Below are 27,981 nucleotides of genomic sequence, written 5' to 3' on the forward strand. Positions count from 1 at the left end.
TACACACAGTAGTTAAGAGGGTTATTAAAGTGACTTATCTAATAAATGCACCTGATCATAGCATGAAGAATCAATTATATCAAATAAAGATGCTGAATAAGTATCAGTGTAGGAAAGCAATGTCAAGACTTACTGGGGTAGTCAGCTGGAAGTCAAGTTCCAGTATTCCTGGTCTCTATATGTGTATGTTCAGGGGAGTCTCTAAGGGGGTTAGAAATTCAACTAGTGAAGTTACACGTTGATGGTTCAAATTATCCATTATTTGAATCTATTTATTTGTAATAAATACTCATTCTTGTTAAGTACAGAAACCTGGTTCGTGCTTCCTTTCAAGCTGGGTCTAAAAGAAAGGTAATTTTGGGGGATTTTGCATACTTTTATAAAATTTACAACTTTTGTGATGTCTCAGGAACAGGACGGCTTGTACACTTGTAGTGTAATCAGAAACTTGGAGATAACAAAAAGGTGCCTGCTTCTTTTGATAAGTAATTGGGTTTGTGCCCTTTTCCAGTTAACTCACCAGATCTTTTATAAGAGATAACAAGGTGTAGAGCTGGATAAACACAGCAGGCCAAGCAGCATCAGAGGAGCAGGAAGGCTGACGTTTCAGGCCTAGACCCTTCTTCAGAAACATTGGCTTTAGGTTTATTGCTGGCAAGTTAATTCTTAAAGCAAGTTCAAACAACAATACAGCAATTAGAAGGAATAACATTTTTAGATCATTTACAATTAGATCCTTATGAATTCTCTGCACCTAGTAACATTACAAAAAGATCACATTTGAATTTCCTGATCAATTCTAGCTAGTGTGCAGTGTTTTCAGTATTTTTTATATTTCAGCTGTGTGATATATCTCTATAACCAGCACAACTCTTTCAACCTCTTCACTGAAGAAATGCTTGGCCCAACCATGTCTATGTTAAGCTGTCTACTTAACAAACCGCTGTGCAAACCATCACAGTTAATCCTTCATTCCCCAAGATTAATTTTTGATCAACTCAGTTTTTTGCGAAAATCATTGTAATTCATATCACATTATTAACAATCTTGACTGCAAATTTGATTCTGAAGCTGACAGCGCAGTGGTGCCAGATGTTGGATGTTTTGAATTAAAAGGTCAATTGTGTACACACTGCTAATAAAACAAGTCTCCTGATGTAAGTGATTAAGTTCTAGTAGTATTCAGTTCACAGTCCTGAAAGAACTTTAACAGTCGCTTTCATCTAATATTGTGAAATGGTTGGCCTACAAATAAATGTTTCAATGACTCTGGCTGCAGAAATTGGAACTCCATGTAAAAAGAAATCACAAAACCAATAAGATAGAATTTCAACAGCTTTGTTAAGATTCCTTCTTTTCTTTTGTTTTTTTCATTTTCTTCTTAAGGTTCATGATGTCATTGTACAAATTGCGATGAAGAACTCTTGATGCACAAATGAGGCCTCCATGGATGGCTCCCGTAAAACCACAGAAAAATATATCCTGACCTGGGATGATAAAAGCAAGAAACAGGGGAACGGATTACACAACAACATGAACAAGAATAGCCATTTCTGATTTCTATATTTACACTCTCTTTCACTTGTTTTCTCTCCACAATGTATAAATTACATAAAAGACCATAAGATGTAGCAGCAGAATTAGGCCATTTGGTCCATCAAGTCTGTTCCATCATTTAATTATACGTGATGTGTTTCTCAACCCTTCTCCTCAAAACCCTTGATCCCCTTACCAATCAAGAACATATTTATCACGGTCTTAAATTTACTCAATGACTTGACCTCCCACCCTTTTGTGGCAGTGGGTCCACAGATGCACCACCCTCTAGCTGAAGATATTCCTCTTCCTCTCAGCTCTAAAGGGTCATCTCTTCACTCTGATGCTGTGGTCTTGGATCCTAGTCTCACCTATTGTGGAAACATCTTCTCCATGTCCATAATTTCGTTGTTGGGACTATAAACTGAAATGAAATTTGCACCGCTACAACTGAAATACCAGGAGTGTTTTGCAAGTTGAACATCAAATGCTTTTTTTTTAAAACTGTGCGACGCAATGTTGCTGCTTGAAGCAATGACAGGAAGAATGAGACTGAATGGCACGAAGAATCTTTCGAGTTAAGGGAATGCTATCTGATAACGGCCCTCAGATTGGTTGAGCTTCAGGATGTTAAAAAGCTGCAATTGCCAGGGCAGCAGAGAGAAAATAAAGTGGTCAGAGCCTGCAGATTGAAAGAATCCATCTCTCTCTCCCTCCCTCTCTCTGTGGGGAAAAAAGACAGAAAATTAAAACAAAAAGAAATCTAAAACAATAAATGACCTAAGTTCACCTGATCAACCATCGAATCGACCTATGTCATCATTGCTAATATCAAAAGGAACGTGAGAAAATAATTTTACAGCTTTTGAATTTCTGATCAAGGAATTTTGTTTACCCTCCTTTTTTCTTCATACCCATTGTATATCTGTTAAACTGCCTTTTATCTGGCTTAATCATGATGGGTTATATTTGTATTTGGGGGTTTTGAAGGGGTGTAGTTTATGTCACAAACTCTGAAATTAGAATTCCTGTCTTTCTCTGATTGTTGTTAAGGTTACGTTTGTTACAGTAGAGTTATGCACCGCTAATGACAAAACCCAGTGTGAATTGTTTTTGTCTTGAGCAGCAGTCAGCCACAGCTAAATTGGTCATTTCAGTGGACCCACTGGAATTTTATACATACATACATTTTACGATAGCTTGTGAAACAATGGAGCATGGTTATTGGTGCACTCTTCCCATTTACATTACGACAAAAACAAACAAACTTCAGCATTTGACAGACTCTTTGAATTAATAGTTTTGTGATGGGTTTAACAATATTTGTGAGATGGACAATGGTTCAGATGCTGAAACATTTTGCTCTTGGGTTAGTTTTTGTTTTGATTAAAAGAAATCTGCAAACCATGGTCTTCATTAGTTTTTATTGCTAATCCCTAACTGCCTAAACTGGGTGGTTTGCTTAGCTATTTCAGAGGGCAATTAAGTGTCAATCATATTGCTGTGAATCTGAAGACAGACCAGGTAAGGATGGCAGAGTTAAAGAGTACAAGTGAACCAGATTGTGACTTATTTTATTTTACACAACAATCCGACAGTTACAAGATCACCGTTACTGATAAATAGAATATGGAAACAGCATGTATTAACTGAATCTGAATTCTTCAGCTTTGCAACGGGAGTTTAATTCGCAATCCAGGTCATTAGGATAATAACAAAGAGGTAAAGCTGAAGTTACCATAGTTTTACCAGACCTTAGGGCTGCTCTTTCATTAGACAGAGCAAGAGAGAGAGAGAGCGCGCACGCGTGAGAGAGAGAATCATGTCATAGAATCGTAGAATCCGTACAGTGTGGAAACAGGCCATTCAGCCCAACAGGTCCACACCGCCCCTCTGAAGAGCATCCCACCCAGGCCCATTCCCCTTGTCTAACACACCTAACCTAAACATCCTTGCGCACTATGGGCAATTTAGCATGGCCAATCCACCTACCTTGCACATCTATGGACTGTGGGAGGAAACCGGAGCACCCAGAGGAAACCCACGCAGACACAGGGAGAACGTGCAAACTCCACACAGACAGTTGCCCGAGGGTGGAATTGAACTCGGGTCCCTGGTGCTGTGAGGCAGCAGTGCTAACCACTGAGCCACTGTGCTGAGAGAGACAGAAAGACCAACTGTGGTGATTTAACCTGAGGATCACCAGGCCTCAGATGAGGGGAGAGGTTGAGGGGTATTCATGGTAACCTCAGTCACTGTGGAAACTGAACCCATGCTGTTGGTGTCAGTCTGTATCACGAAGCAGCCATCTGAGCTAACCGCCCTTAACATGTTGCTGTTTCCAGTAATTGCACACAAGAGAAATGTTGGAACATATTTTAGACTTCTTTATTCTAACGGATTTGTATTTTAAAATTCAGCAGTTTTTTTTGTCAGATAGGGGTTTCTTATATAACAACAGCATATGGAAGGTCAAAACAATTTATCTTAACATAATTTCATTTATTACAGATAAAAGGATGTTTTACAATCTAAAAATGACACCTTTGATCCCAACATTCTTTGAATGTGTTGCAAATCACACAAATCTTGAAATTATATTTTGAAATAAATGGACAATCCGTAGCTAAAATTGGGAGGATGGTTAGGAATTTTGAACCTAATTTATTCCACATTATAATTTCAAGGCCATAGTGATTTCTCTAACATATCCAATTTAATAAAATTTGCTATTTTAAATTTTGTAATAAATTAGGCTTAATCCAAATCTTGCTTAAAATTACATTAAGCTGTTTGCTGGTTTGACCAACTTCTTAAAGCATTTTCATTAAATTATAATTCTTTACCTTGTCACCTTCCTATTTAACTATTGGCTGCAACTAACAGTTTGAAACTGCCACCTTTAACAGCCAAAACTTTCTAAATGTTGTTAGCAAGGATGCATTTTAGGTAAATGTATGCCTTTTGATTGTGCTTACACTTTTTCTTCTAAGACCATTGTTTACAGTCAAAATGCCCACCTCGTTATTCCTGTCAAAAGTCCACACGTTCCAATTCAGACTAGCCACTACCCTCGTCAGCAGTTGCAAGTTTCAGGAAATTGTCTTATCGCTGACAATTTAATGCTACAACTTGGCAAGCAACACATTCAATTAAACAAGAAATTTTCAGCTTCTGTTATGCATTCTAAATCCTCTTTATTGCTTCATTTAGGGTAACATACCTGTCAGGTAAAGGTTCTTGATGGGTGTTCCCGCTCTTAAGGAAGCGATAACTTCTGGTTTAAAACGCGATACATCATGATTGGCACCATAAATTTCTCCACGAGAAGAAGCTATGTAGAACTCATGTGATAGTGGAGACCCAACCCTAATGTACTCAATCTGTGGAGCATTCAGACACAAACCAGTCAAGTTAGCCAAAGGAAACTGAAATGATTTTTTTTCACTCGTTATAAGCAATTATAAGCTTAAAAGTGCAAAGGAAGAAGAATCAAATGATATGGTAATAAGAAAGGAATATCAGGTTCAAAAGTTACTTTCCTGTAAAACACAAAGAGGAACATATTTTCTCACAAGAAACAAGCACGCAAAATGCCATATGGTCGAATACCTCACAACGATGAGAAAATGATTTGCTGATAAGAAAACACGTACACCTCAAAGATAGTTATTTTGGGATTTATGTTTTTCATGTACACACCAAATTGCATGCTTTTTACGCATGTTTTTTAATTTAATTTGTTTCACTTCATTTTCTGTAACAATAAGTTACAGAACCCACCTCTCATTCCCTTTCTGTGTGGAAATAATTAACTGAGCAATTTGACAAGACCCTGAGAAAATTACAATCTGGCTAATATTTACTTAAAAATAAAAGGTTATCAGGAGGAAGGTAATCATGTTGACTGGCTCTTTACCTTCAAGGAGAGATTCATCAAACTCTGCAGACCCAGTTAAGTGTCCTTAAATTCTGACACGAGACGACGAAAGGGGGCTAATCAGGAAGCAGACCTGATCCAGATTAGCCCTAAAAGGGAGTTTAGGATTTTAACAGACCACACAAGAAGCACTAAGCCATTTCAATCTCAGACTGTAATACAGACTCCATTCTATAATGTAACTTTTGACTCCTGCAAGATAATGCCAAACAAGACTGTTATTTATCATGCTTTTCATACTTATTTGTTGATGGAATATGGACTTGCTGGCAATTGCAACATATATTGCCCATCCCTAGTTGCTCTTGAGAAGGTAGTGTTGAACTCCCTTCCTGAATCGCTGCAATCCATGTGGCGTAGATGTATCAACAGTGCTATTACAGAAGGAACTCCAGGATTTTGACGCAGTGACAATGAAAGTTCCAAATCAGGACGGTGTGTGGCTTGGAAGGGAACATGTCGGTAGTGGAGTTCCCACATCCTTCTGGGTGATAGTGATCATACTATTGAAAAGTGATGTCAGAGGAACATTTCTGATTTGCTTCAGTGCATCTTGTAGTTGTTAAATGCTGTATGTTGTTGTGGAGGGCAGGAATATTTAAGGTCATGGATGGGGTACCAATCTAGTGGGCTGCTTTGGCCTAGATTATGTCATTAAAAGAAAGCTATGTGACTATATATGCTGACAGACATACCCTGTCTTTGAGTTGTGGGAAATATTCGATAACTCGGTCCATCAGTTTTCTGGCAATATCCATTTTTAAACTTTCATAGTCTTCTCCTCTCTTTTTCACACGTTCGTCCTTCCATTCTTCAAACCACTCGTAATGTGCCAATGTCACAATTACCATATTAGACTTCCCTAAAGCGGACAAGTTTAAATTACAACCCTATCCAACACAAATTTCACAGCAGTAAAACAAATACATTCTTTTGAACTATTTTAAGGATTAGAAAATCAAGTTGTTACCTATGATGATCTTGTTTATGTGAAAAGCCTAAGAAATTTTGGTCTTTTTAGGAAGGACACCAAGAACGTGAAGAGGGAATTTAGAGAAGAGATTTACTACAATGGTACCAGGAATGGGAGCATTCACACTGCAAAGGGTGCAGAGGTTGGGGTTCTTCTCCTTAGAGCACAGAAAGTTAGGAGAAGATTTGGCGGAAGTGTTCAACATCATGTGTAATTTGTTGGGGTAAATCGGAGGGATGTTTTCAGTGGCAGATAGGTAGATAACTGGGTTCCAGGTTTAAGGTGATTGGCAGAGGGAGCAGGATGACATGAAGAATAAAAATCTGTATAGCGAATGAAATCAGGACTGCACTGCCTAAACAGGTAATGAAATCAGATTGAATAGTGATTTTAAAAGGGGTAAAAACTTAAAGGAACAATTTGTAGTGATTGGGGCAAAGAAAGTAAGTAGGGGAACTAGTTGGACAGAAGTCAGCATGGACATCATAGCCCTTTATTCTGTGCTGTACGCTTTTGTGAATATTTGTATTCTTGTCTTGCCCAAATCTAAGATCTTTCACCAGGCTGGGGAAGCTCCTGCTATATGATCTAAAGTTGCTTTCTTGGTAATTGTCTGTTAGAATGGGAAATTTGGCATTTGTTTTAAAATTGCAAGGGCAACGCCTTTTTGTTCCAGGTTTCTCCCTATTGTCATCCTTTCGTTACATCAAAAGTATTTTAACTCTAGCTGGGCTATGTTCCCATGGTCGTTGAGCACCCTCTCGATACCTTCTTGAAGTGGTTACTCTTCATGCGTCAATAAGGTAGCTAATTATAGTGACAGCACACTGAGACAATCCTGCTCTGACTCAAAGTCCAAACGGGCACATTTTCTGCACATTTTCTAACATGGATTCATGGATAGCAATCCATGAAAAGCAATTAATAGATATTAAGAACTAGACCCTGAATGATATTCCTCTATTAAGCATTCCTAATGCCCAAGTGATATTAACTAATTGAGTGCAAAAGGACACTTAACCTGGAATATTCTGGTCTATTTTGGCTCAGTTGCTTATTTCTTCCTGAATGAGATTCTAAGGGAAAAGAGAATACCATGCAATATTGGCTTTAATATTTTTGATATATGTCTGGTGTTGTTTACCTGTGTAACGCGCATCCCAAGCTGGATCCTTAGCAGATGGGAAGGAGACAAACATGAAGGGATACCCTTCAGTGATATCTTCTTTGCTGAGTGTGCAGTATTTACTGAAACTTAAATAATGGCAAGTAAATGTTAATAAACAAAGCAACTAAATTGTGTTCCAGAAAGCAACTTAAATGGAGAAGAAATTACACAGCCATATGTAATTTCAATGCATAAATGCAAGTTCTTTCTTTCTTACTACTTTCCAGCTTTCATCAGGACATTTCAGTTCACATTATTCCAATTACTGTGAAGTTCCTGCTAACGATTGCTCCAATGTGTTTTTAACTGGGAGGAGGACAAAAATGGGGAAAAAATGTCGGGACACAGGAACAGGAGTAAACCATTCAGCTCCTTGAACCTGTGCCATCCTTCAATTAGATCATGACTGAGCTGCACACTGACCCATACTGCTTTGCATCCCTTGATACCTTCGTTTAAGAAAAATCTAATCACTCTCAGTCCTGAGAGCATTAGTTCACTCAGTATCCACAGCCTTTCAGGCAGTGTTGCATATTCTACAAGTTGAAGAACTGAACTGCAATTGCATATTTTGCCCTTGCTGGTAATAAGATGTTTTTAAATTCCTGATTTACACTGCCAATGTCTAAGGAAAGCAACTTCCATATGCTTTTTTCCCTCTTTTCATTTTTGGATGATGTTAAGCTCCACTATGCAATGCAGGGACCAATTAGATAATGGACTAAGATTTCAAAGTCAATTACCTGCCAGTCATTAGGATGAGAATGATGTATGGTGGAAAAGGATTGGGGCGTGGGTGCCTAAGAGGAAGAGACAAGGAACCAGGAGCCATGACCATGACACGCATCATCAGTTCTATTTATCTTCAGCACAGAAGATGGTGTATGGTGTTTCCTGGAACTGAAACTTTATTTGAAATTAAGACAGAAAGTTAATAGTGACCATTTATGAAAGATGGATGCAGAAATGTTGCCAACTCTTCCTGGACTTTGCAGGTATCAGAACTCCCTGGAGCAGAAACTGATTGATGCTAGGAGCTTGCATCAGCAACTTATTTTTCATCATTCCAATTTGTATTTTCTACTGACTTGGAAAATATTCAAGATTTTAAATTTCTAACCAAGTAAAAGAAATCATGGGACTATAAAAGGAGTCTTCCATATAGGCCTAAACTTTTATTCTGTGGACTTTAATGGAAAAAGGTTGGGTGCAGTTAGAAATTAAAAACCAATGATGATTGGCTACAAACCCTTTGACTTGCTTCTGGAAATGCATTGGCTCATTGTTCTAACGTCTTAGACTTTGTTCCAAGCAACTCAGGCAAAAAGTCATGACTGCATTGAAAGAAATTGTTACCTTCCCACATTTTCTTTGAATGTTTTCAGCCATTAGTTACAAAAATATTAAAGAAATGGAAAAAGGAAAGATGGTTTGCTTAGGCTGCGACAATGAATTCTATAGAAATATTCCCAACCAGGACTAGCACATATTAAGTGGAGAAAAATTGAGGACAGAAAATGAGAACATGCAATCCAGATATCAACAGCTGGAAATCAAGAGAAAAAAATCAAAAAGTAATGTTTGATGGATTAGATTTCATAATTCTTTGACTGTTAACAACTGTGACTGCCAATATAAAAACACTTTCCTTGGATCCTTAACACTGAAAAACAGATGCTTCCTGCACTAAGGACAAACCAGTTTCAAATCACCATAAACAGGAAACTTGAATGGTTGAGAAAAGCCAAGTCAAGCTTACCAAGAACATTTGGTAACACGGGGACAGATTTGGAGACTTTTTTTTTGATACATATTATTCATTCAAGGGCTGTAGGCTCGCCTTTATTGTCTAGCATTAACTGCAGCCTGTGTGATGAAGGGTCACTGGACTAAAAATGTTAACTCTGTTTTTTTCTCTCCACAGATGCTACCAGAGCTGCTGAATTTCTCCAGCACTTCCTGTTTTTGTTTCAGATTTCCAGCATCCATAACTTTGTGTTTATCTGTGGTTCTTTGTCTTATATTATTGCAGTCTGTGTGACGTAGGTCTATCCCCAGCGTTGTTACGTAAGGAATGATGATTTAATCCAATAACGAAGGAACTATTACATATTTCCAAGTCAGGATAATGTGTGGCTGGGAGGGGATCTTGCAGGTGATGGTGTTTCCCTTTATCTGCTGCTCTCGTCCTTTTATGGGTAGGCTACAGGTTTGGAAGGTATTAATATAAAAACAGATTATAGATGAAAGAAGCATTAGAGGATGAAGCAGAAGACATAACTAAAACAATTAGAAACACACACAACAGTAGAAAATAGTGTAATACTATGGAGTGGAATCATGTTATTTTACAAAGCTGAATGCAACTAAATAAAAGGCGGGTTCTCATGCACTGGATGCTGTGACAGTAAGTTTAACGCACTGCATGAACTTACAGCTCGTCAATGTTGTTCTTGTGATAAAACCAGTAATTTTGTGCTTTCAACCCCAACTCCTCCTTCGAGCCATCCAGCCCGACAAAAACGCTGAATCCTCCCATTCCATGCCGTACCATGCTGAGCTGAGCCTGGATGGCTGTGGGGCCAACAGAATGATCAATAACCATCAGAATCCATTCATAGCTAAAGAAATAACTTACATGCTCCTGAATATCAGCATAAATATAAACAGAGAATAAGTTCTGACATTCTGAATTGTTGTAATATAACTTATGATTCTCAAAAGAGATTATTATCGTGTACAAAAACAAAGTTGCTGGAAAAAAGTTCAGCAAGTCTGGCAACATCTGTGAAGGAAAAAACAGAATTAACGTTTCAGGTCCAATGACCCTTCCTCAGAACTGGAGTTCTGAGGAAGGGTCACCGGACCCGAAACGTTAACTCTGATTTTTCCTTCATAGATGCTGCCAGACTTGATGAACTCTTCCAGCAACTTTGTTTTTGTTCCTGATTTACAGCATCCGCAGTTCTTTCGGTTTTTATTATTATTGTGTACTCTGGTGATCAGTTGAAGAATCCAATCAGTCTACACTCCTTAGTCTAGTCAAGCATAATGAAAAGCAGGAGCCAATTGTCATCATGTGACCTTAGCATCGTTCACCAAGCAATTTTACTATAAATTTTTCTTCCCCTTTTTCCATTTACTATTTTAAAACCCACAGGGTGAGATAAACTTGTGCCAACTTCACACAAGTTTAATTTCTGTTCCAATGTGGCCGAGTACTCTTGCACTAAAATACCACGAGACTAATATTTGTGAAAGGCTGCAGGAGCTTCTGGAACATTTTCCATCTTGTCTTCCTATCCTGCTGCGAGGATCTAACACCATCTTCTATTCTTTCCACCCTGCCCATAGCTTTCTTCAGCCATGTCTTCCTCTGGTTGGGTCCAGGATGAAAGTACAAGAGTTAGATAATTAAATCACCCTCTTGACAACACTTCCTCAAATTCCAGTCACTACCTTTCATGACACTTGGTAAGATTTGGAATTCTATTTTCCGTGGGATAAACGGCTGAACTGAAAATAGGTTTGAAATAGAGAATTGCAAACATAAACCTTCTTTCCATCTGCTTTAACACTATCATTTTGTTTCATTCAAAGTAAAGATCTAGAAGATTGCTAGCCTTCTGATATGCCCCTCCAGCTAGCCAGAGGATCAACAGTCTTGCTGTTTAATGAGTCATCCTCCATTAGATTGATATTTTGGAAACCTCACTGCCAAATGAAAAAGCTCACTCCTGTGCATTACACCACTGAGTAGCTTGGTTGGAGGAACATATTTGAATAAATAATTGATGAGTGTCAACGCTTTTTTAAAAATATTTGTTCATGGGACCTGGGCATCATAGGTTAGGCCAATTTCCCATCCATAATTGTCCACAGGGGGCAGTTATGATCCAACTAGATTGCTACAGGTCTGCAGTCACATGTAAGCAAGGTAAGGGAGGCAGATTTCCTTCCCTGAAAACGAACCAGATGGGCCTTTATGATAATTGACATTGTGATGATTAGACTAACATTTAATTGATTTTTTTTAAAAATTAAATTCAAATTTTAACCATTTGGCATGGTCAGGTTTGAAGTCATGTCCCAGAACATCAGCCCAGGTTGTAGATTACTAGGCTAGTGACATTACCACTACACCATCACCTCCCTGTAATGATTAAAAGGCTTCCAGTTCTGTAAGATTGTTGATTGCTGTAACCTTTACGTTTAGTTTTAGGTAAAATGGAGTAAAAGATGTCATGTGACTGGTTCCGAATGCTGCTCTACAATGAACCTGGTTTAGTTGCTAATGGGAACAAGAGACTCCAAGTCAAAGAACTTGATGGGAGGTGAGAAATTCTCACAGTTTGGATGAAGAACCAGAGCAGAGAGTAAACTTGTTGGTTCCAGGATTCTTGAGCAGAAAAAAAAAGAGACAGAGAGGACAGATCAGCTGGAGGAAAAGGCTCAAAAACAGAAGTTGCTGGAAAAGCTCAGCAGGTCCGACAGCATCTGTGAAGAAAACATCAAAGTTAACATTTCGGGTCTGGTGACCCTTACTCAGAACAGCTCTGAGGAAGTGTCACTGGACCCAAAACATTAACTCAGATCTCTTCTTCACAGATGCTGCCAGACGTGCCGAGCTTTTCCAGCAACTTCTGTTTTTGTTCCTGATTTACAGCATCTGCAGTTCTTTCGGTTTTATTTGGAATAAAAAGCTGCTTGGTTTTGCAAGCTGCTACAGCCAGGTGTGGGAAGGGGACAGACTCTACTCGAAATGACACATCCTGCAGACTTCTAAGAATTCTAGGAGATTTTTCTAGACGAGTCAAGGGGGAAGAAGAGTCAACAGAGCAGGCCTTACCCCGATGGTGGATTTGAGAAACTCTCCGAGAACTGACCAAAGCACTTGAAGATGGCCTCTGAAAGTTATTACTCAGTGAAGCAAAGTTTTGGGAACCCATTGGAGCCTGTGAGCTACCTTGAACAGTTTGCAGGACGCACTCTGTATGTGTAGGCCCACTCAACAAAAATGTCCCCGGGGTCAGCCAACCAAACCTTCAAGGTCGACGGGCTCCATGCTGGGCAGGCACCCAAGCTGCAGACCCTCGGACTGCATTACAATGTAGTGGGAGGGAAAGGAAGATGACGACACTCTGAGGGCACATAGGTGGCATGGGTGACTCTTCATTAGAAATCCATTCTTACATTAGTAAATATATGTTCACTGTTCATCATCAGTTATGAGTGTGAATGTCTTTGTAGCTGCAACTACAACAGCGAAGGTTCACAGCCAATCATCCTTAATGCTACACCATGTGTTTATGGTCCGAGATTTGAACTGAACAACTGCTACACCGTATGCAGGCTATGGGAACTTGGAAGGTGATTGACACTTTGACAGCTAGGGTTAATCTAGATTGCAATACATTGCTTGTACACACAGCCTTTAGTGGGACTGATTCCTGATGCTACATAATGTTGTCGAGGGTGCTTGTAGTTGCAGCTAGAAAGATATTCACTCTCACGACTGAAAATCACTGGTGAAGATATATTTATCTGGGCCAGGACTTGGACTCCACACAGTAGCCTAAGTGCTTGCAAGTATCTTACACCTGTACTGTATGGCTGTTTATGTGATGCTACTGTACTTTGAAGGGCCTCACACTGGGTGAAAGTGAAGTTCCCTCCCTCAGAATGACACACTTCCCTGACCACTCTGGTTATAGAGTCCGCCATTTTCATCTCCACTGCAAACCCGATGGTAGGAAACATGATTCACGTAGTGAGTCACGTAGTCAGCCTCTCAGTCTAGGTAACCATCCAAATCTTCACATTCCATTCTTGTTAGCGCTTGCTGTCAACTACATCAGCTTTGATGTTCCCTATGTTTTGACCTAACCCCATTATTTCACTGCTCATCATTGCATTTTACTCCCTGAGCCTCAGACACATTGAGTCATCGTGCCAAATGTGGTAGCGCAATATACTCCTTTCAAAGCCAGGATGGTGCTGACTGTCAATGGCCTAGTCCCTCCTGCCTTACCCTTTCCCTTCCATGCTCTATCATCTCCTCTCCTTGTATATTGAGTTGCCCACCTTAACAATTGTTATGCCTTCTGCAAACCAGCAAGCTGCCTCTGATCCCCACAAGTGAGTTCCCCAGCTTCCCTCCTATAACATTGGACCTTCATAAAGCCCCTTGACCTTTAGTGGCCTGACCATAGCCCACTCTCTTGACCAACTTGGATGAAGAGCTCCAATTGGTTACTGACCAGATACCTGATTGATCCTCGTGCAAATCCCCGATTGATGTCATGTGACTCCCCATACTGGTTGCACTGGATTCACAGGGCTGACTGAGACCACTCCGTGGACTGTAGAGGCGTGGACCCTATGAACCTGACAGTCCTGATCTACTGACTGACCTGTGCTCAAGGTCATGTACCAATATCAATGCTGCCTTAGACCTACAGTGCAGTGTTTCCCTGACAGAAGAATGGCTCTCTGGACCTGACTGAGGATTACTCTGTTTAGCCTTTGAGACATGATAATTAGGTTGAAGTGCTGCATACCCTGCTGGCACATGGTACGGGTAATATACTGACATAGCACATCATCATGCAGCAACATGTCTACCCCTTGACTGATGATTGCTGCCAATTACAACAAGTCGCCTCCTGCCTTTGTATCCACTCTAAACGTCAAGTGAACCTTTAAGCTTTAGCTTAAGGAAAAAAGCTCAAAAAAACCAGGCAGGGCAAGGCAGACATTCTCTGGGCATTGAAGTTAGCAGAAAGTGAGAACTCATCATTCTTTAATCATCGAGCGACAGATTAGCGATGTAATCAAGCCTAGTTTTGTTGCTCTTAATACTCCATTGGAAAAATAATACATTGCAATAGTCACACACCTGGTTTACGTTGCAGTTCTTGAGGTAACAGTCGTTCATAGGTATTAAATATTCCAGCATCAGAAATCACAACTGGAGCAAACAGGTTTATTTCTTCTTTACCCTTCTTCACTGTCACACCTTGCCAGAAAGAGGACAAACCTAAGTAGCAATGATTAAATATGCTGTCTCTTGATACTTAAACCAATGAAAACATTTAATTCACACTTACCACAGGCCTGACCATCTTTATTTATTAATATACGTTGGACAGGTGCCCGCATTAGAACATCACCCCCACTTTTCTTAATTACGGGAATTATGTGAAAGGCAATCTCACTGCTGCCACCCTTTGGGTACCAGGCACCGCTCTGGTAGCTCTGGACAACTAAGGCATGCATCATAAAGCTGGCCTCTTTAGGGATGACTCCTGGAAAAAGAAAACACATTTGAAACAAAGGGGCAGTTCAAACAGAGGATAAACAATGGGTTTACAAATTTCAATTCTAAAATACAAACTATTTCTCACTGTCTTCTCTCCTGTCCTCACGTCAGAGGGTTAGGCCAATGGACATCCATGGGGTTGGTTCATGTTTACAAGTCAAATGCTACAGTGGTTTGCACACACTTCCTGCAGCATGATGGAGCAGGAGTCTTTCTCCAAGCTACCACCAGGCATACGGGAAGGATTTACAGGCTGATTCTTATTTACCAGTCCTGCCACATGCCACAGTGCGGGCAACAAGTCCTGGTGTGGGACTCAAACCAAGAGCTACTGGTCCAGAGGTGGTGATGTTACCATTGTTTACCAGGAGAACTTACGGTGCAATTTACTCAAATATGAACACATGCTTGACTTAAGTTTTTAAATTTTTGAGCCAGAATGTAAATGTCCCTTTTCTAAATGCCCATAATACAATGAGGTCTCAACATCAATGTGACACCAAGCATTGATAAGATAAAAATAAATCATATAAAGACAATTACATAGTAGCTTCGGTTATTCACTGCAAGAGAAGGATATCAAAAGTAGCATAAAATATATTGAAGAAGGGTCCCGACCGAAAACGTCAGCTTTCTTGCTCCTCTGATCCTGCCCGGCCTGCTGTGTTCATCCAGCTCCACACTGTGTTATCTCTGACTCCAGTATCGACAGTTCTTACTATCTCTAAAATATATTCGGGCAACTTTGCTCAAATCTTTCTTAAAATTAATTAATTACCTGGAGATAGCTCTATGAAGATAAATTTAACATTTAGCATATTTTCTTAAAGCAGAAATTAAACAAATTTAAGTTATTGTTACCAAGATAATAATCAGGTCAGATTCAGTTAACGTTTAAATTCCTGGTGAGCTCAGATTGTGCTATCAATCATCATATAAATAATCAATCAATTAATTTTGAAGTTTGATATGGGAGTGAGGAATTGATTTATGAAGAAATTGCCAAACTAAATTAAATTGAAAGTCTAAACATAAATACTGAACTTAATCAACAGATTTTTAACAGTGTAGGCAAAACTATGTATTTTTATTACGAATATTGGAGCATATGAACTGGGATCAGGAGTAGCCTATTTGGTCCCTTGCATCTTTTCTTTCAATCAATAAGATTATGGCTGATGTCCCACCTCAGCTAACCCTTCCAATGCTATCTCCATATTTATTAATTATTAAAGTTTATGTCAGTTATCCAAGGAGGGACTAACAATTTCTAGTTTGAGTGTTCGCCTATTCGAAAATTAATGAGAAGTAGCCTGAAACTGGCACTAGCTCAAATTTCCTATTAATGATGCGATTAATTTGAGCAATACATTGGGCTAAAAGCCAGAGTTTTTCCCCCAAACGGCACGGTGGCACAGTGGTTAGCACTGCTGCCTCACAGCACCAGGGACCCGGGTTCAAATGTGTGGAGTTTGCACGTTCTCCCTGTGTCTGCGTGGGTTTCCTCCGGGTGCTGTGGTTTCCTCCCACAGTCCGAAGATGTGCAGGCTAGGTGGATTGGCCATGCTGAATTGCCCGTTGTGTTCAGTGATGTGTAGATTAGGTGGGTTATAGGGGGATAGGTGCTCTGAGTGTCGGTGTGGACTTATTGAGCCGAAGGCCCTGTTTCCACACTGTAGGGATTCTATGATCTACGATCAAATGTGATCTATGTTCAGTTGGGGAAATTTCCCACTTGATAGATCTGCCTCATTTTAAAACACCATGTTAGACCCTAATTTCGCACTGGGAGGCATGCAAATGATTAAATCTGGCATGCTTCCCTTCCCCCTGGTCCAATCCCAGGGACAGATCATCAGCAGACAAGTGAGTGGACAAGGGAAGCTGCAGCACTGTCAGAAGATTTACTTTTGTTCTCTGGTAATTTTTCACAGTTGATTTAGACACTTAAGTGAGGTCTAACCTTCACTCTTGCACCTTTATCTGCTCTCCTGCCATGGCACCTTAAAATTCCCAGGCCTCCTATAAACACACCCCTTGCCAACTACATGTCAAACCACATTGTATTCATGTTGGCACAAACTTCACGAGTCATGTTGAGATGGTTAAAAAGATAGCTTCTAAGAATAATAAAACTCTCACTCAAACACACTTCAGTGAACAAGAAATCTCCCGTTGAAGAAACACAAAGTTGCGAAGTCTCAATTCATTGATCTTTTACAAAAACAAATATACTTTCATTTATTAAACATCAAATCTTTTCTAGATTCTCTAAACCATCAATAAAACTGTAAACTCAGAACCTCTAGCTAAGATAAATGCAGTTTTAGAAACTCAGTGAAGTATTCAAAATAATATGATAAAAGTTCTTTGGGAAATGTCAACAAAGACCATTATTGGAATTGCAAGGTCAGGTGGTCATTTTTTAAACCTCTACCAGTTAGCCTGTCAGCTTAGCACTGGCAGTTTAAGTTCATTTACTTCACATAAAAAGGAGATTTTAAAAGAAACTCAGATGGTGACATTAAACAGACCATATCCATCCTTTAACAGCACTTATACCAACTCTATAAATTTATGACACACACACTATGGGTTAAGAATATAAGAACTAGAAGCATGAGTAGGCAATTTAACCCCTTGAGCCTGCTTCGCCATTCAATATGATCATGGATGATCAACTCCACTCTCCTGTCCCCTCTCCATAATCCTTCAACACGTTACTAATTAAAAATGTACCTCCTCCTTAAATTTACTCCATGTCCCAGCATTCACAACACCCTGGAGTAGTGGATTCCACAGATTCATGATCCTTTGAGAGATGTAATTTCTCTTCATCTCTGTTTTAAATCTGCTGTCCATTATTATGAAGCTGGAGAGGTTTCAGAAGCGATTTACCAGGATGTTGACAGGTACGGAAGGTTTGAGTTATAAAGAAAGACCGGATAGGCCAGGACTTTATTCAGTGGAGCATAGGATGTTGAGAAGCAGCCTTACAGAAGTTTACAAAATAACGAAGGATATAGATAGAGTTAATGGCAGATGTCATTTCCCTAGAATCGGAGATTTCAAAACTAGGGGGCACATTTTTAACACGAGAAGAGAGAGGTTTAAAAAAAAGACATGGGAGTTCGCGTGTGGACTGAACTTCCTGAGGAAGTGGTGGATGCAGATACAATTATATAGTTTAAAAGACATTTGGATAAGTACACGAATAGGAAAGGTTTGGAGGGATATGGGCCAGGAGCAGGCAGGTGGGATTAGTTTAGTTTGGGATTATGTTTGGCGTGGACTGGTTGGATCAAAGGGTCTGTTGCCATGCTGTATGACTGCACTGTATATAAACTATGACCTGAGACCTCTCATTCTTGATTGCTCAACAAGAGGAGACATCCTCTTTATGCCTACATTGTCAACCCCCTTTAGCATCTTATCTCCATCAATTAGATCTCATCTCATTCTTCTAAACTCAAGAGAGTTAAACTGCTTAACCTGCTTTAACAGGCTTAAACTGCTCAATCTCTCTTCATAAATAATTAAGGCCCTGGCTATTGCTAGAATGAGGTCTGTTTGAATTAAGCACCAAGATGAAATGGAAAAATTTGGGTTTCATGCCCGTGTTGAATATGCCTCATCCCCTTTCCCCAACGACAGCCATTGGATGTTGAGACATTGCATTATGATGCCGTGTGAGATGCGTGAGGCACAGATTCAAACAGTACAGCATATTAAGAGCAATGCCCCACCATTGGGGTCATACTGGGAGCGCATTAGCACCCCATGTATCTTGTGTAAATCAGCTACCTCAGTATCATAGGAATCAAGCACAGAGCTAGAGGAATAATGGAGCCAGAATTGTTCATTGGAAGCTAGACCTTAGGCGACCTCCAGGCAATAATATGGTAGACCTATGTCACAAGGTACACGACCATCATATAAAGGCTCATTATCCATGTCACTGTGCCAAGGTAAGCAGTTTAATGCCCAAGTTTCTGATCCAAATGATCCCCTATCCAAATCAGAACCTACATAATTCTTTGACTTTGTGCACAATAAGTTAATGGAATAAATGTTAACATTTTTATAACGCACTAAATATGCAATTGGGAGCCAAAAAATTGAAACTGAAGAAAATAAGTCACACAGCACTATTCTACCTGATTTACTCCCATGCCAACCCTGACTCATTCTATGCCAAGGTGAATGCGGTGTCTGTGAGTCACTGAGCAGCTCAGTGACAGAGGTCTGAATAATTACTTATCAGAGTTGTAACGATTTCCAAGGACCCGTAAGGCAGAGATAATCAGATGGAAGAAAAAAGCTCTACTTGTAGTAGCGGATTTGGTACAATGGCATGAGAAAATTCGCGAGGCCACGCAGAGGAAAGCCCTCCCTGGTACTCGATAAAAAAATGAAACTTTGCCGATTTCTAGTTTTGAAGTTGTACAGTGCTCCAAAAACTGCTCTATCTACGATCTTCAGAACCAAAGGCTGTGAGAAAAGCAAATTTAGATTAAATTTTCCACATACTTCATTAATCAAAAGCATCGTACAGTGACATAATGAAAGCACATTACCATAATCCCCACAGACATAGCACATGACTGTTCGAAGGTCTTTATTTTGTGTCAGCTTGTTAACCACATCTGAAAGTGGGGTGGATGCCAGCTTGAAAATTGATGAGATCCAATGGATGATGCCACTCTTTATCAGGAACCTTGCCAGTGGAAGAGGGATCATTTTAATGATTACCAACAACGATGCTTTTTTTGAGACCATCTAGAGTAAAACAGCAAATGTGGGTCAACAGTGAGAAAGAACAAAAGTGTCCTCCTGTTTGTCTAACACAGATGAGAAGAAGCCCATGTCACTGAGCCAAGGTAAGCAGTTTAATGCCCAGAGTTCTGATCCAAATGATCCCCTATCCAATTCAGACCTTATACACAATAAATTAATGGAATAAATGCTAACATTTTCATAATGCACTAAATATGCAATTGGGAGCATATTTAGAGCAATCTGCTCTCAGATCTTGTTGCCATTTATAATGTCTTCCAGAAGGTCCTACTACATAAAATATTTATTTTCCACATCATTGATATTGGGCAATTCTGGTTGAGGATATTATTTGAATCTTGAATGTGATGAAAGCCTTCCTCTTTCATTTTGTAATGATGCAAAGTGAACAACATGTAAATAAGGAAAGGGCAAGGATAGATCCTTAGAGAACATGATACCTTACATCAAAGGAAGCTGGGAATATGCTGGCTATTCCTGATAGAAGTAAAATTTGCAGTGGCAGTCCCACTAGAAGACAAAATGGAGCAGAGCTGACAGAGATGGTAGGAGCAAATTACTGCAGATGCTGGAATCTGTACTGAAAACAACAAATGCTGGAGATCACAGCGGGTCAGACAACATACACGGACAGAGAGCAAGCTAACGTTTTGAGTCTAGATGACTCTACATCAGAGCTGAAGTGGTGTGGAGGGGGGCACCATTTATGCTATAGTTTGGCGGGGGGGAGATTGATATGTGGTGGTGGTGGGCGTAGAGTGCTGGTGGAGAAAAGATGTGGATAGTTCAGATTAAGTGATTGGAATGTGAGAATGGCAGAACAATGGTGAGTCTAACTGCCAGGCGTGAAAGAGAAGACAGTCCCACTTGGGTGGGGGGAGAGGGGAGAGAGGACAGAGAATGTAACAAGTAAAGCTAAAAGAAAGGGAAGAAATGGGAGTTGGTTCACAATTTGAAGGTGTTGAACTCAATATTAAGTCCAGAAGGCTGTAAAGTGCAGAGACTGAAGACGAGATGTTGTTCCTCCAGTTTGTGCTCTGATTCACTGGAGGACTGCAGGAGGCTGAGGACAGACAAGTGGGCATGTAAGCAGGACGCTGTGTTAAAATGACCGGCTATGGGAAGGCTGCAGATGGTTAGCATGGTCACTATCTCAAACACTGCATCAAGGACGGGTAACGGCGGAGGTCATTATGGCTTTGGCCAGAGGATCCCACGTTTTGGGAAAAGCTGAAGCCGGAATAGAGAAATTTATCCATTGAACGTTGAGTGGTGGGCACAGAACTGAGAGGCAACAATGCATTCAAAGACTTTGCAAAGAAAATAAAGAAGGATTATAATTTTATCGTGAAGGGCAGAAGGTTTAGTGGAGTTTGAGGAAAAAAAGACATTTTCACTCAGAGAATCTTGTAATCCGGACAGTGTGGAAACAGGCCATTCGGCCCATCAAGTCCACACCGACCCTCCGAAGAGCATCCCACACAGACCTACCCCTGTAACCCTGCATTTCCCATGGCTCATCCACCTACCCTGCATATATAGCATGGCCAATCCACCTAGCCTGCACATCTTTGGACTGTGGGAAGAAACCAGAGCACCCGGAGGAAACCCACGCAGACACGGGGAGAATGTGCAAACTCCACACAGACAGTCGCCCGTGGGTGGAAGTGAACCTGAGTCCCTGGCACTATGAGGCAGTCAGTGCTAACCACAGAGCCACCATGCCCACCCCAGAGGATGGTGGCAATCTGAAATGTACTGCCTGGCAGAGCTGTAGAGGCAGGAAACCTCATAACCTTTGAGAAGTACATGGATGAGCACTTGAAATGTTATAACATTCAAGGCTATGGACCAAGTGCTGGAAGGTGTGTTGAGTGTAGATAGGTCAGCACGGACTCGATGGGCCAACAGCCTCTTCTGTGATGTAGGTTTATGACTTTGAAAGTTAGAGATGGAGGTAATTGTATATCACAAAGATATTTTTAAAAGGGGAGGCATATACTAAGGTTGAGAGCTCAAATGAGGGACAGAGAAACCATCTGAGGAAAGAGAGACAATAACAAAGAGAATCAGTCAGTGAGCCCAATCAGAATTTAAACAACGGTTTGATAAATTCTAAGAAGCCTGCTAAACACATTCACAAACAAAATGTTTTGTGGTTGAATTGTTTTGTGTGGCCTTCAGAAAATTTAAACATTCTGACAGATTACAACAGTTTAGCAAATTAGAATGAGAGGCAATTTGTTTGTGATTTTTAATCTCTTATGCATTGTAGCAGAATTAAGGAACTTATTACGAAACTAAATCCTGAAATTTGTCACAGTCGATGCAAACAAAAAATTAGACCGAGGCATATAAATAACAAGCAGGACAGAACACTGACGCTTCACCAGAGACGCACTGACGTTGTTACCTAGCAGGGTGACCAAATTTTGCAACCAAACCCACCGGCTCAGTGAGCATGTCTACAACCTGAGCCACAAATCTTATCGAAAACTTTGTTATACTTTTCTTCTTCCATGAGCAAAAATAAATGCATCATTTCTTATGAGGCTGCTCAAAATAATAATTATTTAATTCTCACAACTGGTTGAATGACTTATTCTTTGCTCAGCTGGACAGATATAATTGAGAGCGCAGAGCTACACTTTGACAAACATAATAGAGTTTGCAAGATCACTACGCTGTTGGCCTGGTCTCCCATTAGTTGACAAACTGACAGTGACACTGCATTAACAGCTGCATCTCTGTACTGCAAGATCAGGGGAGACACTGTCTGTACATGTGCAAATGCTGATTTGGAGTTACAGTGTTGCACCTACTGCATGCTCCATCCTAAATTTCTGCCTGTAGACACAGAAAAGGATAACATGACAAGAAGAGATAATGCCAATGAGAAAGTAGCAGCAGTGCCAGCAACAATGACTGGTTCCCTGAGTGCTAAATTCAATTAACGTCCAGCTATAGCATTTCAGAATAGAATAAATCATATCTTCCAAAGAACTGTGCTTAAACTAATCAAAAAACTCCTTGCTCTGTTAAATGCTTACAATTCATTCCATCTATTGGATGCTTTTCATTCTACGATTTTACAATTCTAAATACTTCAAAAGGGATCCCCATTATGTATATTTTTCAAAAGTCACCTTTATATGCTCCAAGAATTGATCAATTGCTTCTGTTTCCTGAGGAAATTGCATCTTCAAACAACTTCGATAATTTTGATTCCCACCATAGACTTGATATATTCGTTGGGTCTGTTGGTCTCCCAGGATTACATTGTCGAAAAGGTCATCCATTTTCACCCATTCCAACTGGCCATCTGTAATCTGTTCTAGTAATGTCCGCAGGAAGGATCGTTCATAGAGCTGCCCTATGTAATGAATCCCTGAAATAGTGCAGTGTGGATAAGTGGTTAACTCTCAAAAGAATGACACCTAATATTTATGGTCATATATACACTGTACAACCACACAATTTATCTTTTATTTCTGCTCTCACTCAGTCAAGAGCTCATTTGTCACTAAGCTAATACCGACATCTTGAACAACCCTGATATTAATCACTTCACTATTGATAAGTAGCTGCCTGTATTCCAAGCTCTGGAATTCGCTTCCACAACCTCTCCACCTCTCTTTTTCAATGAAACACTCATTTGCAAACTGTCCCATTGACCAAGCATTTGGTCATCTGTCCTATTACTTCTTTATGTGGCTCTATGTCAAACCTTGTTCAATAACACTAATATGAAGTACCTTGGGATGTTTGGTTGTTTGAATGGCACTGTGTAAATATAGGTTGTTGTTTCCGCCAGCCTTTTCAAAAGATGTTCTTTAACTGCACACGGGGTCAGGGCATTCCTGGGAAACTCCATTAATTCATTTTACTGTCCTGCCATACAGAGATGTGCCAAATATTTGGGTTCCCCAAAGGGTCTGTTACCTTACATGCCCTGCTGTGCTTTCGGCATGCAGTGTTTCAACACACTCATCAATTCCCTACCCAATATGCTCACATGAATGCTAAAAACAAAAATACTATAATACAACTATATTTTAAAAGAACTATAAAAGTGTACATATCTTTTACAATTATATTAAAAGCAGGATACATCAACAGTTTTAAAGAGGCCGAGACATACATAAATCCAACGCTTAATACATACATAAATCCAATCCAATCCATCACAATGCTTAGTACTTTCCAATCCAAGTTACTAACTAATCCACATCGCTACAGTTTCTGTTTGCCAGGATGGAGCACATAATCCACTTATCAATATCCAGTAAATGGAGATCAAGGTTAGCAATTGCCCTCAGGGATATGGCTTTCATTTAACCAGGTACAGACTAGTTACAGGGCAGTAGTAAACTTGCTACCAATGCTTGTCCAACCAGGACAATCTAGCTATTGAAAGTAAGGTGTAGAGCTGGATGAACACAGCAGGCCAAGCAGCATCAGAGGAGCAGGAAGGCTGACGTTTCGGGCCTAGACCCTTCTTCAGAAAATTTTCTGCATGATCAGCAATACTCTCCGGCACAATGGAAGAGCGTATACGAGCACCATATCAGTACCTGGTATTTTAGATGTCAGACTCAAATGTCGTATTCATTAAAGATTAATCATTATGAATTAAATTAATCCACATCCTTATGAAAGGAACTTTGAGAAAGAGGTATGTCCTCCATGTGGTAGACTCCACTCTAGTAACTGACTGCAGTAGGCAGACGTTTCTCCACTGCAGCTATTTCTTGTTTTTGCCACCTCACACAGGAGTCCAGGATATCTCAAACTGGATGGAGAAGCCCTTTCTATAGAGTTACCAGCCACAAAGAACTGTCTGGGTATGTGTCACTTGCCTCAATGTTAACCTGTAATATTATTTTGCTGCCATTGATAATAAAACAGCTGCAAAGCTCCTATAGCTCATCATAACTCCCACAATCCACCAAGAATTAATATGAAACTGATTCTTCAGATTAGCTCACCTCCATTTCTTTTTAAAATTTAGGAGGGATCCAGGTGGAAACAAAAGTCCATTTATCAAATTGTACCCAAACAACGGCAGAAAGCACAACAGTTCATGTCATAGAAACTGAGTTTCACTCAGCAAGTTGCATGGTTGCCTCTGTGTCAGAAACCAATTCCCACTGCAGAGCTTGTACATATAATTGAGGTTGTTATCTCAGGGTAGTGCAAAGGGAGCACCTTACTGTTTGAGGTGTCATTTATTGCACAAGATGTCAATCCTCGTTGGCTGTACCAAAACTGTGGACGAATGTGAAATGCTCACACAGCACTGTCCACAGAAGGGATGTTGGTGATTCTTTAATTCTAGCATCTTGTGCATCCCTGATGTTAATCACTTCACCATTGATATATGTGCCTTCAGTCGTCTAGACCCTAATCTCTGGAAAATCCCTTGCTCAAATCTTCATTTCTTTCTGCGACCTTCTTTTAAGACAGTCCTTTGAACAAGCTACTGGTCACATGATCTAATGTCGCTCGAAGCTATACTTTGTTTTATAATAGCCCGGAGAATGCTTTATTATGTTAAAGATGTAAATAAATACATCATTGTTGTGTCAGGCCAGCAGGTCTCTTGATAAATGCCATCAAAAGAGAGATAAACCTCAGGTATTTATGGGATCCTACTGCATATAATTGGCTGCCAGACTGACCTTAAACAGCGGTTGGTCTTAAAAGTAATTCAGTGATTGTAAAGTATCCTAAAATATAGTAGGCAATTCTATACTTGCAAGGTTTATTTTCCTGTAATGAATAGCACTCAGCTTTACAACTAAAAGTACTTGACTTTGGGACTTCCCATATTAGCAGCCAAGAACAGAAAGGAAGCCAAGAATAGCACTTTTTGTTATTAGTTGAAGAATCGCCATTGTTGAGATATTAAAAGCGAAAGAGGCAAAAAGGGTCCACACCAAATAAAGAATATTATTTTGCAGTACAGTGGATTTCAAATGCAAAGCTCTTACCGACATCAAACTCAAAACCCTTCTTAATGAATGTGTGACAACATCCTCCAGCTTGGTCATGCTGTTCCAGCACCAGGACACGCTTGCCAGCTTTTGCCAATATTGCTGCTACCGAGAGCCCTCCAATTCCACTGCCAATCACAATGGCATCAAGGTTTTCGGGCACTTTATCTGCAGTAAAGCCTGAATAAGATCACAATGACATATTAGACACAATGAAAGGTTAGGCGTCCTCAAATACATCATTCTCCAGTAAACTGATACTGATTCAAAGTGACAAGTTGGGCAGAAAAGACATGGCAAGGGATACATTTAAGAAAAAAACATGCTCACTGGACCCATCAGGGGATTGAGGATGCATAACAAAGGATGAAGATCAAAAGAGAAAAAAATAAAATTCAAAGTGTGGTTCTCATATCTCTATGTTCCTCTGTCCCTCTCCAAAATATTGTGCCTTGTCAGCAACATGATAATTGTTTCAGTTCACTGGGGAAACAAACCCAATCTTCGAGATTTGGTTTTAGGACCTGCAATTTATATTATGCCAGGTGCTGGCAAAGTTGCTGTAGACTTGTTGGCCCAAAGAGGTTCAGAATAGTCCAGTGATAACACAGTGTGGAGCTGGAGGAAAACAGCAGGCCAGGCAGCTGTCTGTGTTCCTCCAGCTCCACACTGTGTTATCTCTGACTCCAGCATGGCAGTTCTTACTATCTCAGGATAGATCAGTGTTGTGATTTATAAGGCTTCTTCCTAACAGGATTGATTTGTGGTCCAAATAGTCGGTTCCTGCCGCCTGACAAAACTGACCTTTAGATTGCTTTTAAAGAGGACATACACACAAGTTCTCAGTTTGGAGGGACGGGGACGAGGTTGTTTTTCCCGAAACTGCCGTTTACATATACCTGGTTTAGGGCTCGTCACAAGCCTCGTAAACAAACTCAGCGCAAGACTATGTGATCTTCCTAGCGTTATTAAATATGAACTGAACAGCTAAAGCTGCACGAATGTAGACTTTGGACAGCTTTTCTAATGCAACAATATATGGCACCTTTGTGGATAAGCCGCTTCCTGGCTTCTGGATCGGTGACCAGAGGCTCCGGTGGTCTCCTGGTGTCCCTGGCGAAAGGGTTGAGACTCGGGGAGGAGCGGCGGAAAACTTTGTGGAAGATAAAATACAAAATCAACACCAGTCCCGCATACAGCCACATCTCCTCACCCACTTAGCTCCGCTCACAAAAGGGTACAGTCTACTTCCTATTCCGTTTAAAGGATCTCCGGGCAATTAAAGGGAAAGTAACAAAGATTTTATTTCGTCAACTGCAACCAAAAACAAAACTAAAGCTCAAAGACACAGTTGTTTATAGACATGAAAATAGTACAGGCCTCCATTAAAAAATTATATCGCACTACTTCAACAAGGAATGTTAGTTCAATATTGGGTTGTTCTAGTGTCTGAACAGAGCTGGGATTGAGAATGAAATGTGTAATCCTACAACCTGTGTATTTTGCACTCGGACATGGATGCAAGGAGAGACTTAGTAGCTGAATTGCATTTATAGTAGAAATTTGGGTTTTGCTTGGTAGAGCAATGAATACATTATTGAGGGATGCAAATGCATAATTATAAATCAGAAAGAGCATGAGGTCAGAGTGACCCTGCCTCTAATCTAGGTTCAAGCCTAAGAGGTCTCAGCCCCAGTAGTGAGTCATAACAGGGTAAATAAAGTCATTTATAAGGCCAAGGTTTTGCTGTGAGGGGCAAAGGGAACAAAAAAATCATGATTCATCGAACATGCCTAACAACAACAACAACCTACGTTTTACAGAATCTCAAATTGAAATGTTCCCCGCCTTCACAGAAGCATCAGAAAGCAAGATTTGACCCTGATCAATTAGACAATATAATTTGAGTAGGACCAGGGATCACAGTCTAAGGATACAGAGTAGACGGAGGATGAGGAGAAATTTCCCCACCTAGAGATTGTAAGCCTGTGGAATTCTTCACCACAGAAAGCGTTCGAGGCCAGAACATAGAATATTTTCAGGAAGGAGTTAGATGTAGTTCTTAGGGCTAAAGGGATCAAATAGTATGGAGGAAAAAGCAGCACAGGGTACTGAATTGGATAATCAGACATCATCGTATTGAATGGCAGAGAAGGCCCAAAAAGATGAGTGGCCTACTCCTGCTCTTGTTGGGCACGTTTCTGTACTAAAAACATGCCCGGAAGTAGGCAGACAACACAGTGTGGAGCT

The 27,981-nt window shown here is 40.2% G+C and overlaps 1 protein-coding gene across 2 annotated transcripts; it reads right to left on the bottom strand.

The window, feature by feature from the left end:
* Nucleotides 1-623: 623 nt before the first annotated feature.
* Nucleotides 624-26,961, bottom strand: LOC109911920 (all-trans-retinol 13,14-reductase). 2 transcript variants are annotated; one of them, XM_048614768.1, is made up of 11 exons: nucleotides 26,777-26,961; nucleotides 25,729-25,911; nucleotides 22,882-23,123; nucleotides 19,516-19,717; nucleotides 14,727-14,924; nucleotides 14,516-14,635; nucleotides 10,053-10,191; nucleotides 7,594-7,703; nucleotides 6,172-6,338; nucleotides 4,760-4,919; nucleotides 624-1,487 (listed from the first exon to the last, which is right to left on the bottom strand). In XM_048614768.1, the coding sequence occupies exons 1-11, from the start codon at nucleotides 26,934-26,936 to the stop codon at nucleotides 1,342-1,344; spliced, it is 1,827 nt and encodes a 608-aa protein (XP_048470725.1). In that variant the 5' UTR covers nucleotides 26,937-26,961; the 3' UTR covers nucleotides 624-1,341. The 2 variants fall into 2 exon arrangements, with proteins under 2 accessions (XP_048470725.1, XP_048470726.1); XM_048614769.1 differs by lacking the exon at nucleotides 624-1,487 and adding an exon at nucleotides 1,683-2,259.
* Between the last annotated feature and the right edge of the window lie 1,020 nt (nucleotides 26,962-27,981).

This window comes from Rhincodon typus, chromosome 30 (assembly GCF_021869965.1).
Source record: "Rhincodon typus isolate 14 chromosome 30, sRhiTyp1.1, whole genome shotgun sequence".
Taxonomy (NCBI): Eukaryota; Metazoa; Chordata; class Chondrichthyes; order Orectolobiformes; family Rhincodontidae; genus Rhincodon; species Rhincodon typus.

What these genes read in the sequence shown, in the direction of transcription:
- LOC109911920 (XM_048614768.1), bottom strand. Translation starts at nt 26,936, where the DNA reads ATGTGGCTGTATGCGGGACTGGTGTTGATTTTGTATTTTATCTTCCAC. An exon ending in GAAGCGGCTTATCCACAAAG is followed by an intron (nt 25,912 to 26,776) that starts GTGCCATATATT and finishes GATCTTATTCAG; the next exon opens with GCTTTACTGCAGATAAAGTG. An exon ending in TTGGGATGCGCGTTACACAG is followed by an intron (nt 6,339 to 7,593) that starts GTAAACAACACC and finishes TGTCCGCTTTAG; the next exon opens with GGAAGTCTAATATGGTAATT.